The 18,959-nt window shown below is 39.9% G+C and overlaps 1 protein-coding gene across 7 annotated transcripts in view; it reads right to left on the bottom strand.

The window, feature by feature from the left end:
• The window catches only part of LAMA2 (laminin subunit alpha 2), a 379,531-nt gene that overhangs the window by 120,783 nt on the left and 239,789 nt on the right, over positions 1–18,959 (bottom strand). For 5 of the 7 annotated variants that reach the window (XM_054819583.1, XM_054819586.1, XM_054819585.1 and 2 more), the window contains 7 exons: positions 18,704–18,810; positions 17,444–17,707; positions 14,325–14,505; positions 10,909–11,045; positions 8,192–8,428; positions 4,608–4,751; positions 334–513 (listed from right to left, as the gene is read on the bottom strand). In XM_054819583.1, the coding sequence (XP_054675558.1) occupies positions 334–513; positions 4,608–4,751; positions 8,192–8,428; positions 10,909–11,045; positions 14,325–14,505; positions 17,444–17,707; positions 18,704–18,810 (1,250 nt within the window). The remainder of the gene's footprint in view (positions 1–333; positions 514–4,607; positions 4,752–8,191; positions 8,429–10,908; positions 11,046–14,324; positions 14,506–17,443; positions 17,708–18,703; positions 18,811–18,959) is intronic. The other 2 variants (XM_054819589.1, XM_054819591.1) reach the window with 1 other exon arrangement.

Below are 18,959 nucleotides of genomic sequence, written 5' to 3'. Positions count from 1 at the left end.
TATTTGTTTAACAAAAAGTTACGGGAGAGTTATATCAAATTGATGCAGCTTAATTTTTCAAATAACATTTTTATGACAGAATCTATCCTGTGGAAAAATATTACATGTTACTGTCTGTAAATATATATTTTAAAATAGTGTTTATGTTACAGACTTAGTAATTTCCACGATAACGGAGCAAGTAATTTTTAATAATGGAATGGCATTTATTTTCTTTTGAAGTTCCTTCCACTGTGTGATCACATGCTTATTGGAAGGAAAAAAAGGTATTGCAAAATACAAATATAACATTAAAAAAATCCATATCAATATTCAGTGGAATTTTATATTTACCTTTCGTCCCTCAAACTGCTCTGGAAGTCTCCAGTAAACAGGTTCTGACCGAAGATCCTGCATCACCTGTTCTATATTTGCTACTATTTCAGGAGGCTGGAATGCAATCCCTGAAAGAGTGCTGCGCTGAAGCTTTTCATCCACCAGTGGCAGAATCATTTGCTCTGGTTTCAAGGTCACCTATACATATTCAAAAAAATCAAGAAGAAAATCAAGTCTGTTTTTCCCCATGAAGTGTTAGCCTTTAAATTCTAACTCTTTAAAAAATTATTTCTAGGTAATTTCATTTCACATCATGAGCAATTTGTCACAAAACGGTCTTACTACTCCTCCAGGTATAAACAGTGATAATAATGACTTCCCCCTCAAGCCTTTTGAACCTTGTCCTCATGTTAACAAAGAACATACTAGCACTGGTTGAAATAGTTTTATCAGCAAGTGATCCCATGAATTTTATCAAAGCGATTTTCATAGTGCTATTTCTGTCTCAGGCCTCTTCTGTTTGGATTGTGAAAAATGCACCTTACAAAGAAGCATACTTCTCACCAACACTTATGATACATCACGGGGGCTGTGGAACACAATGCCTGATCCCTTGGTACTTTTATGCAATAGCCAAGCTAAGTGTTCTCTGGGCAATATGCAGAGAGTGAGGGCTCAGGGTTTCTGTAACTCTAAATTTAGATTTAATGAAAAAATATAATGACGTCATTTAGATGCTTGTAATTTTCTTAGACTTGTTGAAAGCATCTCAATAGCATTATACAGCTATGGACAAGTTAAGTATGAACCAGCAATGTGCCCTCATGGCCAAGAAGGCCAATGGTATCCTGGGGTGCATTAAGAAGAGTGTGGCCAGCAGGTTGAGAGGGGTTATCCTCCTCCTCTACTCTGCCCTGGTGAGGCCACATCTGGAGTTCTGTGTCCAGTTCTGGGCTCCCCAGTTCAAGAAAGACAGGGAACTGCTGGAGAGAGTCCAGCGGAGGGCTACGAGGATGATGAGGGGACTGGATCATCTCTCTAATGAGAGACCTGGGTCTGTTTAACCTGGAGAAGACTTAGAGCAGATCTGATCAACACTTATAAATATCTAAAGGGCGGGTGTCAAGAGGATGGGGCCAGACTCTTTTCAGTGGTGCCCAGTGACAGGACAAGGGGCAACAGGCACAAACTGGAACACAGGAAGTTCCACCTGAACATGAGGAAAAAGTTCTTTACTGTGAGGGTCATCGAGCACTGGAACAGGCTGCCCAGAGAGGTTGTGGAGTCTCCTGCTCTGGAGATATTCAAAACCCGCCTGGACGTGATCCTGTGCAACCTGCTCTGGGTGACCCTGCTCTAGCAGGGGGGTTGGACTAGATGATCTCCAGAGGTCCCTTCCAACCCCTACCATTCTCTGATTCTGTGATACAGAAATAATTATTTTGATCAAAAACTGTAATAATTAAAATTGCTGTCTTAGTAATTCTGTGCAGATGAAAGTATCACAGGAAGTGTGTGAACAACTACAAAGGGTTAGTATCAAAATTGCTTTCTCCCAAAGAGTGTGCAAAACAAAGAAAACAAAAGCAAAGTCATATATCTAACAGTCATCCCATCAACAGGCTGTTCACGAGGGAGGGATCAGGCAATGAGGAATCAACTAAGCCCTGTACTGTACTTTAAGCATCTTGGTATTTCCATTTACAGCAGCATCTATGGTCTGACAGAAATGGAAGCATTCCTAACAGTGCCAGTCCTAAGTGACATTTCCTGAGTTCCTATTATAACCGTATTTTACTGTTTACTACTTTAGACATCAAGAAAGTCGTCAACACATTTGAATTTTAGATCAGCCTTGTCTTATTGTCATATGTGTTGGGTTTGCGTGGCAGGGTTTTGGTGGCGGGGGGGCTACAGGGGTGGCTTCTGTGAGAAGCTGCTAGAAGCTCCCCCTGTATCTGATAGAGCCAATGCCAGCCGGCTCTAAGACAGGCCCGCCGCTGGCCAAGGCCAAGCCAATCAGCGTCTCTGTGATAACATATTTAAGAAGTAGAAAAACACTTGGAGAGAGAGCTTTTGCAGCCGGAGAGAGGAGTGAGAAGATGTAAGAAACTCTGCAGACACCAAGGTCAGTGCAGATGGAGGGGGAGGAGGAGCTCCAGGCGCTGGAGCAGAGATCCCCCTGCAGCCCGTGGTGAAGGCCATGGTGAAGCAGGCTGTCCCCCTGCAGCCCATGGAGGAAGGATGAGGGGGTGTAGAGATTCCACCTGCAGCCCATGGAGGACCCCACGCCGGAGCAGGTGGAGGCACCTGAAGGAGGCTGTGGCCCGTGGGAAGCCCACGCTGGAGCAAGTTCCTGGCCGGACCGGTGGACCCGTGAAGAGGGGAGCCCACGCCAGGGCAGGTTTGCTGGCAGGACTTGTGACCTCGTGGGGGACCCACGCTGGAGCAGTTTGCTCCTGAAGGTCTGCACCCCGTGAGAGGGACTCCATGCTGGAGCAGGGGAACGATGAGAGGAGTCCTCCCCCTGAGGATGAAGAAGCGGCAGAAACACCGTGAGATGAACTGACCGTAACCCCCACTCCCCGTCCCCCTGTGCCGCTGAGGGGGGGAAGGTTGAAGCTGGGAGTGAAGTTGAGCCCAGGAAGATGGGAGGGGTGGGGGGAGGTGTTTTAAGAGTTGATTTTATTTTCTCATTCCTCTACTCTGTTTTGCCTAGTAATAAATTAGATGAATTCCCTCTCTAAGTTTGGTCTGTTTTGCTCGTGACGATAATTAGTGAGTGATCTCTCCCTGTCCTTATCTTGACCTACAAGCATTTCGTTATGCCTTTTCTCCCCTGTTTAGTGAATGAGGGGAGTGAGAGAGCGGCTCTGGTGGGCACCTGGCCTCCAGCCAGGGTCAACCCACCACACATATAAGACAAGATTTGCTTGTTTAAACACATCTAATGACATTTGAAGCACTTGAGTATCTGAAATAGCCACTAGCAGCCAGCAGAATCCAGTCTCACTCGGTTTACAACTCTGAATCAATTCTGAAACAGATCAGAGTACTAAAACCTAGATGAGACACGGACATACACTTGCTTAGATATGAGCATAAACACGAAAGAAAATTAAACAAGAGACACAAAATAATCAGAAGGTTTAAACTATGTTTCTGCCTTGTGCTGCCACAAAGGTCAAAGCACGATTTCTCAGAACTGTTGCTGTTATGGAACTTGATTAAATTTTACAACTTGTCAGCCTTTTGCAGCCTTTCATCTCCAGCCTACCAGCATATGATGGGCAAAACTGAACTAATGAGAAAAACTGGGTCAGATCAGGATAAATCACTTCATCCACTGGGAAGAGAAAGAGGCGCTATTGGATTGAACAATGAATATGGTGCTATTCATATTACTTTAACTATGAGATACAAACTCTTTAGTAAGAGATCACACCTTGATTTCAGCCCAAAGCATCCTTATCCAATTGATGCTTGTGAAGGAAACAAGTCAGGGGTTTTGGCTGATTTGCATTAGGCAGACATTCCCTCTATGGTTGACATGCTTTCTAGCAGAGATATGACTGATCATACGCAGGGACTGAACTAGTCATTTTCCATTAGAAATAGCTCCTCCAGAATGTAACCGCGGAGCTGGCACAGCAGCGACTGACAGCAGTGGTCTCAATGCGTGTTTTGCGCTTGTTGTGCAGATAAATGGAGACATCCAGTCTGCCTTATTTGTCAGCCTAGCATAGGTCTCAAGGCCCACTTCAACAAAAAGGTGGAGAGCTCTTTGTTTGCTCTGATGGATTATACTGTCCCATTCTTTGATTTAAACAGAGCTTCAATATGGTCTTTTAAAAAAAATTTTAAAAAATCTGAACAATGAAAATAAACAGATTAATTGAACCATGGGAAAATCTATGCTGGACAGCAAGCATCTGTGACCCTTGAATACACCTGGGTAAACTGTGTGTCATATACGAGAGATTATGTTACAATGCACTGGACTGTCTAATTTCCCCACACAACTATCTTGCCCTCTCCTGGGTTTTAATAGCTTTACTTTGGCTTGACGTCAGCTATCCTATCACTGGTTTTCCTGCCTACTTATTTACTTTTAATGCCTTGACCTTGATTGTCTAATGGAACATACCGCTCCCTCCACTTCGCAAAGTATAAAGAGGAAAATGATTGCTTAAATGTTTGGCCATTTTCTAGCTACCTCTCAGTGCCTGACTAAAAGATGCCAGCAGGAAACGACATTATCGCATTACATGGCTCAGCAGTTTCCTACTCACCCACATGCGAATCAGCCCCCTTGCCTCACTGCACTGTGTAGTCAGGCCAAAGCAATAGCAACTGCTGCAGCCAAGTGGGTTTCTGGCAGAGAGACCAAATGTACCAGACTTGCACCTGTCACAGTGGACACCTTCCACGTTAACCTGGAAGAGAGAGAACATTTTTTAAAAAAACAACAAAACAACCCCAAAGCAAAACAGCAAAAAGCCAAGCTTTATTTCGAGGTAGTAATAAGAAAAAGAAAATCACACAGTAATGATAATAACAGAGTGCAGAAAGAAATAAGTATAAGGAAATATTCAAGGAACTTTCCAGCTTCTTATCATGTGTGTATGCAAACATATACAATTAATATAATTGAAGCATTTGCATTTATATCCACTGAGTAGCTCTGAGCAACGGATGCTGGCTTCATACTGACAGTTGTAAGCACAGAAAAATCAAATGGCATTTTGGGCATGACAGGCTCAATAACTGATTGGTAAGATAAGAAAAAAATGTGTCTTTCTGAAATTGCCAGGGTTAACCAAGCCTTTTGTTTAATAGGAATTAGCTTTGACAAGCTAGAACGTTTAAGGTACGGTACTAAATGTTCTTGCTAGGAAACATATTTTAATGGAAATATTGTAGAGAAAAGCTTTCCCCTCTTCGTGATTGTTTTCCACATCATTGAACAGCATTAACAGGGCTGAAATGTTTCACTGTTGTAATGTCAATGCTTTTATTTTCATTTTTCATTTAGTCCAAATAAAAAGTTATACCAGCTAGGGCCAGATACACAATAATTTATGCAGAGCCTTTTAAAACTGCTTTCATACTGAGACCAAGGTATTTAAAAAATCATCAATATGAAAACACTGGTTGGCTTTTTCTCCCCTTGCCCCTCCCTTTTTTTTCTTGAGAGTAGTATGAAGAAGCCAATCTAAAAATCAAATTCAACTTTCCAAAGCTTATGCAGGAAATCAACATTATTCCTGAAGATTTACAATTTTTAATTCTCATTTCCACGTGTAACTCTATCAGCAAATGTGCCTACACTGTATTTAGCTTACATTTTGCTGCTTTTTGTCAGGACTGACAAAAGGGCTCCTGACCCTTTGAAAGCTCATTTCTGCAGCTCTAACAGCAGGTTTAAATGGGAACGATTACCATTTTATAAAAATCTAGTTTCTTCAATATGTAACTCTTTCAAAAAAGTTACATAGAAGGTTAACTAACCCTAGATTTAAATTCAAGCCTAGATTTAAATTCTGGGAAAAAATCTGCTGACTTAATTCAGTATTATTTGTCCATTTGCTGTCATAAATTGTGAATTTTACTTTCTTTGCATTTTATTTCATGTCAATTGTAATTTCTTATCATTAATCATCAAGTAAATATATACTGTTAATTTGCACTCACAGAAACATAAAAGTAACTATATTAGCCTTAGAAGAATCGACAAAGAAAAATTTCTATTTAAAAATGCCATAAACCTCCATTCTTTCTACTTAGTGCTTAGAAGAGCTACAAGAAAGACATTGACATACTGGACCTAATCCAGAAAAGGGCCACCAAGATGATTAGAGAGGTTGGGCACATCATGCATCGGGAGAAGCTGAAAGAATTGAGATATTTCTATATTTCCATTTCAGAAGATGACATAGGACAAATAACACTGATCATTAGGCTGAGTTTTACGCACACTCCATGTGATCAACTCACTTGTTTTCTTATGGTCTCACCATCAAATGAATCAGCATTTGTGAAACAGAACATGATGTTTTCTGTTCAAATAGACCAGAAAAACAGGAGGGTGGTCCAGCAGTTTGCACAAAGAGGTTGTGAAACCCCCATCCTTGGAAACAGCACCTCAGCAATGTCTTTCAAACAAGACGCTGAACTAGATGACCTCCATAGGTCCTTTCCAATCTAATTTGTTCTACAGTTCCTCCATTGAGCCCATCATTTAAACTCAGAGTGAAGTAACTGGTGCCCATTTAACAAAAGAATTACCTGGCAATTCAATCATTTAAATTCATCCTTCCATTTTACTAGCTCTTTGTGTCAATACAGTCCCTGAAAAGGAATGAATCAAAATCACAGAAGGAATCCCTAGAGGTCACTTTTAAAAACCTCCTCCTTGAAGCAGGACTATCACCAATACTAGATCAGGTTACTCACACCTCTTTCTGGCCAATTCTTGAAAACCTCTAAGAATAAGGATTTCACAACCTTTCTGGATAATCTGATCCAGTGCTGCATAATCCTCCTAGTGATTTTTTTTCCCTAACGTCCAATCCAAAATTCCCAAGCTGCCACATGCAGCTGTTGTCCCTTGTCACATCTTTTGCTACTATCAGAAACAACTCCATCAACTACTCTTTGAAGTGGCTGTAGGCTGCAATTGCATTTTCTCTTAGCCTCTATTTTTTGCAGACTAAAAGAGTCCAGCTCTCTCAGTATATCCTTACAGATCATCTGCTCTAAGTCTCTTTGTAGCCCTTCTCTGGATCCTCTCCAGTTTCTCTACACTCTTGAATCAGGTCCTAAAACTGGACACCATTTCCAAGTGCAGTCTTACCAGCACTGAGTAGAGGGGGGATAAAGACTTTCCTCTGCTGGTCATGCTCTTCATGATGTCCTACCTTGCAGCTGCATCGGCCAGTATGATCAATGCATCCAGCTCAGCAGGCAGTTTGCTTTATTCACAATGATAATACATGGTTGGCTTATATTCAGTTTGCTGTTCCCCAAAGCCCATATGTGCTTTTCAGCAGGATTACCACTCGGTCTTTTCTCCCTGCAAACTCTACTGATTCTTGAGGTTATTCCACTCCAGTTCATGACCTTTCTATTTTCCCAACCATCAAGCTTTTCAAGGACTCTCTAGATTGTAGTTCTACTGTTCAAAATGTCAACCTCTACCTCCTCCAAATCAGCAATATTCTCAAATGTGCTGCTAGTGAATTCCATCATCTGTGTCAAGGCATTGGCTCTGGGTTACTCTGCTTGCTGGCTACCAACCGCATGTCAAACTACCAATTATTGCCCTTTAAGCCCAGCAATCCCGCCAATTTTCAAACCACCTAAATGTGCTGTTCTTCCAAGAACAATTCCAAATAAGAATGCTGTGGGCAATGATGCCAAAAGTCTTTGCTTTAATGATTCTGAATTGGATGCAGTCTTCTCAGAAGAACAGATACTACTACACGGAATTCTACTCATAAAATGATTGATATTGACTCCTCCTAAGTCAAGTTATTGCTGATGTGTTTGCTTTTAATTTGCTGAATATCTGAACAAGAATTGTATTGAATGGGGTTCAACTGGCAACAGTCTTGTAAGAACAGGAAGAAATACGACGAGAGAAGAGAGCCTAAGAGGATGCTATCCTGGCAAGTATTAGTGTGTGAAAAAGCAACTATAAGCACTTAAGTCTTTCTTCATGTTAGACTCCTCCCATAGCAGTTAGCAAATGCACTAAGAAACCAACTAGAATTGTTTGCACGTAATGTTGGAACCAGCAAGTACAGTTGTCAATGAATTTTGGAATAAACTTCTCAACAGCTATAAGATTGGCTCACGACCTTCATTGTCTTACCTTGCAGCTGCACTGGCCTGTATGATCAATGCACGAGCACTTCCCCAACTCTGTATCACAGCTCTGTGGATCAGTCCCTGCCAGGAAGCAGTGACAAGCAACACACTGTGGATAATTCCAGTAACCCAACCTGCACTCTGTGCATTTATCCCCAGAGAATTCAGGGCGGCAGAAGCAACAGCCTGTGTTTAAGTCACACTGAGAACTCAGGGCTCCAATGAGGCTGCAGTCACAGGGCTAAAAAGGAGAGAAACAAGGAGAAAATTGCAATTGTTCATCTGAAAAAAACCCACCCCAACAACAAAAAAGCAACTCACCTCTTTTGAGTATCTATAAAGTACAGCACTGAATTCCCACCGTCCAAAAGTAACATATCTGAATTATAAGGCTTGGCATTTATCTTTATTCAACAAGGGTCAAGCAATTACACTAAATACATTTACAACACTGTTTTCTTTTTGAACAGTTATTACTTATCACTGATAAGTTAGGCAGTGAAAGCAAATAAATCCAAAAGTGTCAAGGACACTGGGATACTTTGTGGACCAAATTAACTTAAAAACTCTAAGTGCTCTCTAAAAAGTGCTTTCTATGTAACTCCTCTGCAGGGTAAGTTCAGACCGCTTTGCTAAAACTAGAATTGTTCGGGGACAGTGGTCCCAGTGGAATCTAGTTCAATGTTTATTACTCATCCATCAGACAGGTAACTATCATCTTCTTTGTACAAACAGGACTTTTAGATGACAGTAATTTACACAGTAAGGGATAGAGATTTAGTCATGTGGTGTACTGGGAAGTAAACTCGCTCATAGAATGAGACTTTTGCATGCAGGTAAGGATAGAAATAGGTAATTTGCCAGGGGGTCTAGATATTGAGTACAGAAGTAAGTAGCAGGGAAAGCTGCAGGCTTCCAAAGAACAGAAGAATCCCTCAGTGCTATTACTGTGACTGTACTGCAAAGTTAGCACAGGACATTTGCTGTGATCACTGGCGTGACCAGAATCTCATATGGAGAAGTTCAGCTTGCAGAAGCAAACTCAGTGCCAGTAGTACAGGTTACCACAGTAACTGACATGGATAGACTTGCTAAAATTAAGGACACAAAGCTGAAAAAGAGAGGAGGAAAATGTAGATTCAGTTTCTAAGCAAAACTGTTTATTACATAAATACTTAAAGCACCTTTTTCTGATCTGAAAAGACCATTTATAAAGAAGGTGATTAAATACAGGAAACATTAAAATTCAGTCTTTACTGAATGCCAGAGAAACCATTTAACTACTGGTTAAATGTTAGACTGGGACACTACTGCCTAACCTAAGAAATAAAACATTCTAACAGAAAGAACCTTATTGTACAAGATACATTTGAGCATAAGTTTAGAAAGGAAATTGTTCACCGTATATTGAAATAGCTTGGTGTGCAATATCAAAACCTAAATTACAATCAAATGTTGTGTTTGTTTTGCGAGCAAGCAGTTTTATGCAATGCTCTCCATCCCCCTGAGTTACGACAGCCCTGGAAATCTTCTACAAAGAGTGTGAGCAGGAGATTCACGTCTCACTCTGCAGAAATTAGCTGCAACATACTGGAAGAGATGTGGGCTGATAGATCATTATTAATTTAGATGGTGCCATGGAACTGCCATACTAATGCGCTCACATAAAAGACAATCAGCGAATATACTCCAGAGCTCAAACAGAGGTCTTCAACCTCATTAGGCTGGTTTCAGAAGCCAAGAGTCTATATCACAGCAGCACAGCAGCGGTTTCACAAGAGGACTTTTCCATACATAGAAAAAAGAAATAACTCTTGATAATTAGTTTGCAGCCTGAGCTACATGACAAACAGCCTTTTAAGAAAGAACATTAATGGTGTATGACCATGTTCAGACAGGACATAGGTTTTTGGAGTAATTGCAGCAGTACTATAAATTCCTCATCATCAATGAGAATGGCAGAGAGGAGAAGGCATTTGAACTTTCCACAATATTCACTGTCACTAGTTCTCAACCTTAACCAAATACTGCTCCCCTTAACTCAAGAGCAGGACATTAACATCAGCTTTCATGGCCTCTTTGACATGTTATCATTGTTTTCCTATTTCTTCTCTTTTCTTCCCTCCCTTTTAGAATTTTTTTTAACTGTGTCAAACACTGGAATAAGAAGGATTTAAAGGCTAATGAGAAGGTTTATTTCCCCTTTAAGAACACAGGAAGAAAGTGCATTTTACAGCTAAGATGGCTGTTTCTTTTCTTCTCTCTTCACTGTCTTTTATGCACAAGTTGAAGCTCTTCTCAAGTAAACTTCAAGTACAAATACCCAGTGCAGTATCACAATTTGGGCCAAAGTAAATTTGTTCTGCAAAGGCACTGTCAGTTACCTGTAACTATACATCTATATATTGTACGGTACTGTGGTAATCTCCTCAGTCACGTTAAACACAGCTAGAATAAAAGAAACCAGGCTTAAGCAGGACACTGACTCCGCATGACAGCAGTATAAACAGGGTTCGGCGTTACAGGCTGCATACCTGAGACAGAGGATCTGTAGTGCTCAGTAACAGATCGCCAACATTTAGACCACAGTCTGACACCAAAACTCACAATACAGAGACAAACTATGATTTACAAACATAAAACTGTGTTCCAGCTACGAATTATTGTATTTACCCCATGGGAAAGAGGTAACAGACACAGAGACAAGAGAGAGCCACTCACCTTGCAGCCAGTGACAATATCATGGCCCCAGTAATTTGGTGCACATTTGTCACACATCTCTCCAACAGTATTGGGAGGGCAGATACAGCGGCCACTGATGGGATCGCAGTTATTACCAAAACGTGAACATTCACAGGCTTCATGGGAGACAGAAAAAAACAAAGCAGAGGAAAAGTTACCTCTTTATGTGACAGCTGGAGAGCAGACCATAACAAGGTTAGGATCATTCCACCAAAGCCTTTATCATACAGTGAACTCGCAGCTATCTGCGGACACAGTGGGGTAGGAAAGGTAGGATAAACCCAGAGAAACCAAAACCAGGAGCAATGCAACACAGGTTAACTGAGGTTGGAGTAACTGCAATGAGAACAGAATGGGAGAAACAAAGGAACTGACTGTAGAAGTGCAGAGACTTCGGAGATGGTGCACTCACGTGACATAGCTGCGGGAATATTGCTGTACAGTTTCTGGGCTGATGCTGTCTCATGGAAGAAGCCACCTGAATGCATCTGAGCCCTCTACGCAGGGAACCTGCCATTTATTTAACCTCTTCCACCAATCTGAGCCAACCTGAAATTTCTGCTGCTGTAAACTGACTTTTCTTAAAGGGCAAAAAAGCTGTTTCGTTTCCTTTTTCTCATGCAAATGCAGATTCAAGGTATGTAAGTGATAAGTAGTTATGGAGCACAAGACACCTAATTTCTCAGAGGAGTAGAACTGGTGCATGGTTACTTTCATATCCACCATCAACATTACCCCTGAGGTCACAGCAAAAGTGTCATAAGCAAACTATGACAGTGATAATCTGTTCCTTGGGGTGTTTATAGGGCAGTATAACATAATGCTCATTGCTGAGGGCTGTATTTATGTTCATTGCCTTTACTGTATGAAATACTTCAATTCAGAGTAAAACTAGATAATAAAAGATATGCAAAGATAGAACTCATCTCTATAGTTCAAGTAAGAAGTGACCTTTATTTTTCCTCATCAATGCTTTCAAAAAAAGGTAACTGATGCATAGAAGACAGTAAGTTTTGCCTCCATCATGTCAGGAACAAGACATTTTGCATGCTACATAAAATCTTTTGACACGCTGTGGCTTGAAGATGTTTCAGAACACATGTCTCATTGGGAGACTGAGGCCTTCAGATGTGACAGCTCTTCTTCGATGGGCTTCCATTTCTTACACAAAATTGGTTCAAAAGGCATGGAGGGGAAGAAAGTAATACAGTAAGAGTTTTTGTGGTTTTACTTTTATCATTATTAAAAAGGATATGGAAAAAATACAACACATTTGTTGCAAGCAATAGTGAAATAGAAATCTCTTTTGTATCTTTGCTGCTAGAATGTCAACACTAACTGATGATGCTTTAGGGTATTTTTTTTTAGGCTTTATGGTTTTTTATTGCACAAGAAAAAAAATCAAATTATATTCCTTTTGGATAAATGCTACATAAAAGAAGTCCAATATTTTATTCAATACTTAACTGTCACTATGGAATTCATTTTTGTGCACTTTCTTCCTAGCATGATTTGATATACTTTTATTAAATTTCTGATTTTCTCTGTGATTCATAATTTAATTCTTTTTTTTTTTTTTTTTTTTTTGTCATTTGAAGGAATACATAAAAGCCTACTAACAATAAGTGGGAAAACCCCAGCATTTTGAAAACAGAATTCCTCTCCATCTGTTGTATTAACTTTGGAACTTCTAAAAGTCTGAATTTTCTGAACATCTTTAGCTGTTGCGGTTGTTTAAAATATTTGATGACCACAGGCAGATACATTTTGATTTAAAAGATTGTTTAGATCTACACTATCTCCCCATTTCATCCCTGTTCCTTAAACTCTGTCATTTCATGTTTGCCAAGAGAGCAGTTAAAATTTTAATGTGAAATCTCGTTAATTGCTCTCTCATTTTCCTTCCCCAACTGCATGAAATGAACAACATTTTGTAGTATTTCACAATTGTGATGTGCTCTTAAACTGTGAAATGTTAGAATAAGAGACTAATCATGAAGACAAACTATAGCATTTTTTCCCTCCATATATGCTCTAAGGGCTTTAGGACTGCAGTTATCATGTGCATTTTATTTCCAGCTCTCTCATCGGTGAGCCTGTGAACCAACCTTTCCCTTTTCCAAGGTGCCAATGTGTTTGAACTTTTCAAGGCGGTAAGCGTTTTCTGAGCCCTTCCTTCCCATGGAAGACAATACCATCGAGTAATGTTTTCAAATACGATCTTTAATCCAGCCTGGCTCAAGGTTTATCAACACTGCAGGTGAAATTGAATTTTGCTGCACAGATGTCGGTCTTGAGGCCTCAATGCTCCTTCCATAAACAAAGGGAGTAAAAAGAAGGCAGAGAGGTAGGCTTGCTGCTTGTGCTGCCATTATGGGTGCGAAAGGAGGGGGAATAGGATGCTAGGCATGGTAATTTCTGCTTCGGGAAAGAATACAGCTTCTGCCTGAAGAATAGTAGCAGCAATACTGTCGGCTTTATAGCACTCTGCCATCAGCAAAGGATGCTGCGGAGCCATTGCCATTCTGGTGTCCCAGCAGCTAGCCCCACTAGACAGCTATCTACGCCTGCCGTGATCACACCTAAATAAGTTTATGAGACTTTAAAAACACAGTTCTGTTAGTAAAGATGGATATTTCCCTGCGAAGAGACCTATGGATTAGGTTCTTTTCGATCTAGCAGTCTGTACTGCTTTAAGGATAGGAAGCATTCATTTCAGTGTTTGACCTAATGTCCAAAAGGACAGACATAAATGTAAAGAGGTGGCTGGAAATATTTATGTCTGATGCTAGAGTTCCAGCATCTGGAAAAGCATACTTTTCATGTGTTTACACAAGGGACATAGTAGAGAATTTTATCTGAAGATCTTGTTGTACACAAAAAGTATACAAGTAAGCAAGATCCTAAATATTACAGTATAGAAATTCAATCAAAAAAGATCAACCATGTAAGAACAGTGAAAAGGTTTGGGATAAAACTAAAAGCAAAGGGATTTTTTTTTCTTTTTTTTCCCATTCACATCCCTTCAAGTTGATGTGATTTGGCAAGCACATTAATCAGCCTTCCTATGATGCTCTTACCATAACTAAATTATAGGAACTTCATAGAAACTTTTTTGGCATAAAGTACTCGGAGAAAAGGACATTCCTGTTTCTTCTAAATATGGTAGTTTAGCCATAAACTGACCTTAAAATAGCAGGAATTGCTTGGGTCTTTTCTTGCCAATCACTGTCCTTGCCAATCAACTGATTTACAAGGTTGTCTATGAAAATACATACCTGTCAGGAAAATTTGTTAGGCAATCCAAAACCAGCCAAACTAAAATTTCAGTAATAAACAAACAGACAAACAAGCAAACAAATAAATCTGCAATTGGCTGCAAAGAATTTACATACGAGTACAGCCTCCTTCTTCAAAGTTGTAAAATCCATGAGCACAGCGGTCACACTTCTTTCCTGAAACTCCAGGCTGGCAGTAACACTGTCCATCTCCATCGCAGTCGAAGGACTTGGAACCAAAAGAGTTGCAGTTGCAGGGAACACATCCTCTTGAAGATTGTAAGCCAAATGTTTCTGGCTGCCACAGAGAAGATCAGTTAGTACATGGAATGATTACCAGGAGAAAAGAGGAAAAGCTGAGAGTGTAGGGAGATCAGGGTGGTTCTTTCCTCTTCATCACTGAAATGCTACTCATAACAGATTGAATTGTAGCAGTAAAACACTGAGGCAAGGGCACTAAATACCCTCCACAGCTGAAAAAGAATACAGATTTCAGAATGTTACCTGATGCTGTAATGAATGTTCTGCAATGTAACGCATTTCCTATGAGGTTGTGTTTCCGTAAGTACAATTCCCATAAGAAATGGAATGTATGTCAGTGCCATATACATATCCTGTGTCTGGGTTGTAAGATTATGTCAGGCAGAGTTAGTTGCTAAGAGAGTGAACTGAAATTCTTAGCTGTGAGTGGAGATTGATTCAACTGGAAAGTCTCTGAACAACTAGATTTTATCTCCTCTGACCGGGGGCAATGTCTGTACACACTATTCTGTAACTCGAGGGCATTTGTTTTTTGAATGATACTTAGGCATAACTTTATAAGAACATAGATATAATGTATTTGTGTACTTTACAAGCAAATAATGGGAATTATCGATTTTTAAGACCAAAACTCTATCTTTGGATTAGGTCTAAGACTAAGATAGAAGTAATCAGTGAGCCTCTGCTTCTCTTCTGTTTTCATCCCTTGCTGTCTTTGTTTGCATTAAGTACTGTAAAGTTCCTACAGAACCAGAATAGATGTTATCAACTATAGTAATAAATTTCCTTCTTAAGTCCACTAGTGGAGTGCAAAAAGTATACTTGTAAAGGAGGGAAGACACATGCTCATTTATGTACTGTAATGGAGTTCTGCACAAAGCTTTAAACTAACACATCCCATGGGTTTCACTGCACCAGCTAACAGAGGCCCCAAGGAGCAAATGGTAGTTCATATTCAAATTCTGAACTCAGTCTTGAGCTAGAGTGACTTAAAATGGGAGTACTTTTCTATCTTTTTTTTTCAGGTATGATGATTTTCAGAGAATACTGAAATCCAAATTATATTACTAGCTTCACTTGAAATTGATATTACAACATTTAATAGTAAAAATCTATCAGAGACTTTGCTAGGAAGGCAAAATGTTAAAAATGAGATATTAAAAAGATCACTGCTAACAAATCTAAAGAACGAAGTGGAAAACATTTACCTTTAGAGTGTACTACGATGTGACCTAGGCATGTGGTGTCAGACTTTTACCTAGTATACATCAGTACAGATTTTTCAAGTCAGTGACTGAAGCTGCACTGACTTACATTTTACATGGATTTGTTCCAGAGTGGAACCCTTGACCTCTTGTGTAGGTGAATTCCCAGAGACTTCAGCAGGTTTCCATGTAAAAGTCCTGAAATGTGATCTCTGAGGTTAATATTGAAGTTCCACATTCCTACAGAGAATCTGCTGATAGGTATCAGAATACAGGACCACATCTACGGTCAGAATTTGGCCTGAAGAATCATATGAACCTAAGCAAATGCTTGATTATACATATAATAAAGAATTACCCTAATTTTCATTTCCAAATTCTATACTGAAATGTTTTGCCAATTACATACTTCTGCATGACAAAACATGGTGTATCAGAGAGAAAGAAATACTCAAACTCATATAATTAAACTCCAAGTTTCAATTAAATATACAGACTATCTCTAAAGATTTCTTTTCCACAGGAAGAAACACACAGAAATGTGAATATGCAAAAATCTCAGGACAGACATTCAGATTAATGCAGTGAAGTAACCAATGCACAGCATGCAGCTCAGTTCTCAATGGAAAGTTTGATAGGATCTAATAAATTCTCTTTTATATGGGTGAAAGCCAGAAAAAGTCTGATACACTAGCACTCCACACTGCGTGAAGGAAGAAAAGATCACTAGCATGCTGGGTTGTATTCTGTGATGAGCTCTGCACAATGAAAGACATTTGGATCAGTCATGCAAACCCCCCAAGATGAATCCCCCTCAGCAAAGCTTGTTTACACACAGAAATTCTAAGAATCACATTTACTGAACGAGAGATAAGAACCTGGATGACAACGAGGAAATACGATTAATTTTCTGAATATGTTATTACATTGTGCCCCTGTATCAGTGTATGTCGAGAGTTTGTGTGGGCAACACGGTTACGTAAGATATGTTAAATGGGTAAAAGCTCATGTTCTCCAAGGGAATCCATACAAGCAAATATGGCATGGGTCCCGGAGTGTGGCGGAGGAGGAAAAACACTGCCAGGTATTTTTCAAACTGGGTGTGATAAGTGTGGAGGTTTTGAGTTGCAGGAGAAAAGCACAACATTCCTAAAACACTGCTCTGTTAGAAGCAGTTGCATCATAATTACTTCATTTTAGGAAATAAGTTGCACTGTTGGCATGTGATAAACAACGAGTACTTCTGTCATTTTGGGCGTTACATTCAAATAATGGGCACTTCACCTGGTGAAAAATGGCTCAGATAACCAGCCATATTCACTAATGAGAACTTTTAACACCAGTTTTCTTTGATATTTCAAGATTAGATCTTAACACTTTGCCTCTGGGTCTGCTCCTTCTCACAAACTCCTTAAGCTTTTGGTTCTTGAGTTGTTAGAAGAGGAAGTCTCATCCTGCTGAAGGCCGTGAAAATCCCACTGATCCCATTGATGTATGCACATCACCCATACATTTTGTGCGTACTGCTGTGGATGTTGCTGCTTTTGGACTTATTCTGGTATTTGACTTCTGGCCTATATTGTCATTTCCACTATGAGAAGCCTAAAAAGGTGCCTGTTTTCTGAGCTTGTCTATTTCTTGATAATTTTGTATGTTGTAGCACACATATTTAAAATTAAAAAAAAACCAAACCAAAAAAAGCCTGCGGGAGCTCCAAACACAAGCGAATACGAGATTTCAGCCCATGCAACGCACACAGTTTCTGATTACCAGAGTAGCAGGCCGGTAAGCACCCCGTGGGCACCCACTGACACTGCTGGCGCCCCATCTCCGAGGGGGGACTCGGATCTGCTGACTGCTTCGTGCATTTTCTTTCAATTTAGGCACCTGCCTGCTGATTTCACAGCGTCTGCCCATGAATCCTGATTTGCAGATACATCTTCCTGACATGTCACATTGCAGTGACATGGATCCTAAAGCACTGCAGCCACAGGGTATACAAAACAGCTTTTCTGGGGCCCAGAAGTAGCTGGGCTTTAAGAATGAAAAGTAAACACTATTAGAAGGTGAAGACAGGAAATAAAAGAGTACAGGAACAAAGATAGTAGTAAACACAGTATTAAACAAAAATTAATCCCAACCAACGCCAGTGTTGTATCAATAAGCTTGACATATTTTCTGTGTATGTCATGCAATCTGTGCAAATTCCATTGATACTAACGATACTTCTTTAAACAGACTCTTTAAATACTGTTGAAAACAGAGTGCAAGCAAACCTCTTCAGAAATTACGCAGTTCACGCAAGGTGAAAAAGATCTCTGTGATTTCTGCAGAATTCTGTATGCGCTTTAAATTACACACATGTGGAGGTGTTCTGAGGACACAGGTCTAGCCCACAAGTCCTCACGCTGAGCTAGAGAAATGTGCAGCCAGCTATAACATATTCCTTAGCAGCCTAAAGAAAACTCTGCGAAAGTTCATGAAACACTGTTTTTTGCAGTGATTTATGAGACTGCAAAACCACGTCAAGGCAAAAGACACTGTCACCAAAAAAGAATACATTATTTGGACAATACAAGAAGAACACCTAAGAAAAAAATAAACCATAAAAGTAGAACGTTCAAAGCAGAAGTAAACTAGCATCCTGCTTTTTTTTGAAAATCAGATGTTATCAAACATTTTGCAGTCTCTTCATAGAGGGATTTGCCCCCAGAGGTGCAATACTTTTAACTAATTTATTTATAACAACCATTCTTGAATATAAAGTGTATGTACCACATACAAAAATGTACTTGTATGTACAGTGAGGCTTAAAATATATTTGCATGCAATGTTCTGCGTTTTGTTCTAGAAAACCTTTGGAAAACATTTAAAAACCAGCCATTTTACCATTCTGTACATTAGAACAATGCATATATGTTCTTTAAGTGTAAAATGAGCAAAAAAGAAAAACTATCCAAACTGAAACTGTATTTAGTCATGAGAAACAGGGAAGAAAACTGAAGGAAAATAGCGTTTCTTGTCACTCACCTGGCAGACTTCGCACCGGCGCCCGATGACGTTGGCTTTACACTTGCACTGGCCTGTCTGGGGGTCACAGATCTCTGAGAAGGAGCCATTGATGTTACAGTCACAGGCTGCAGAGGAAGGAGAAGGAGCTGTCAATGTATTTCCTAAAATACGTATGCTGCTGAAGCTATCTTTACTAAACAAATGTTTACAGTGTGGCTTTTGCCACCCTGAGAAATCCAAGAAGGCAGGCCCAAGTAAAGCAAGAAGGTGTTAC

The sequence above is a fragment of the Grus americana genome, chromosome 3 (assembly GCF_028858705.1).
Source record: "Grus americana isolate bGruAme1 chromosome 3, bGruAme1.mat, whole genome shotgun sequence".
Lineage (NCBI taxonomy): Eukaryota > Metazoa > Chordata > Aves > Gruiformes > Gruidae > Grus > Grus americana.
Note: the sequence above shows the minus strand (reverse complement) of the source record. Positions and strands in the feature narration are given on the sequence as shown.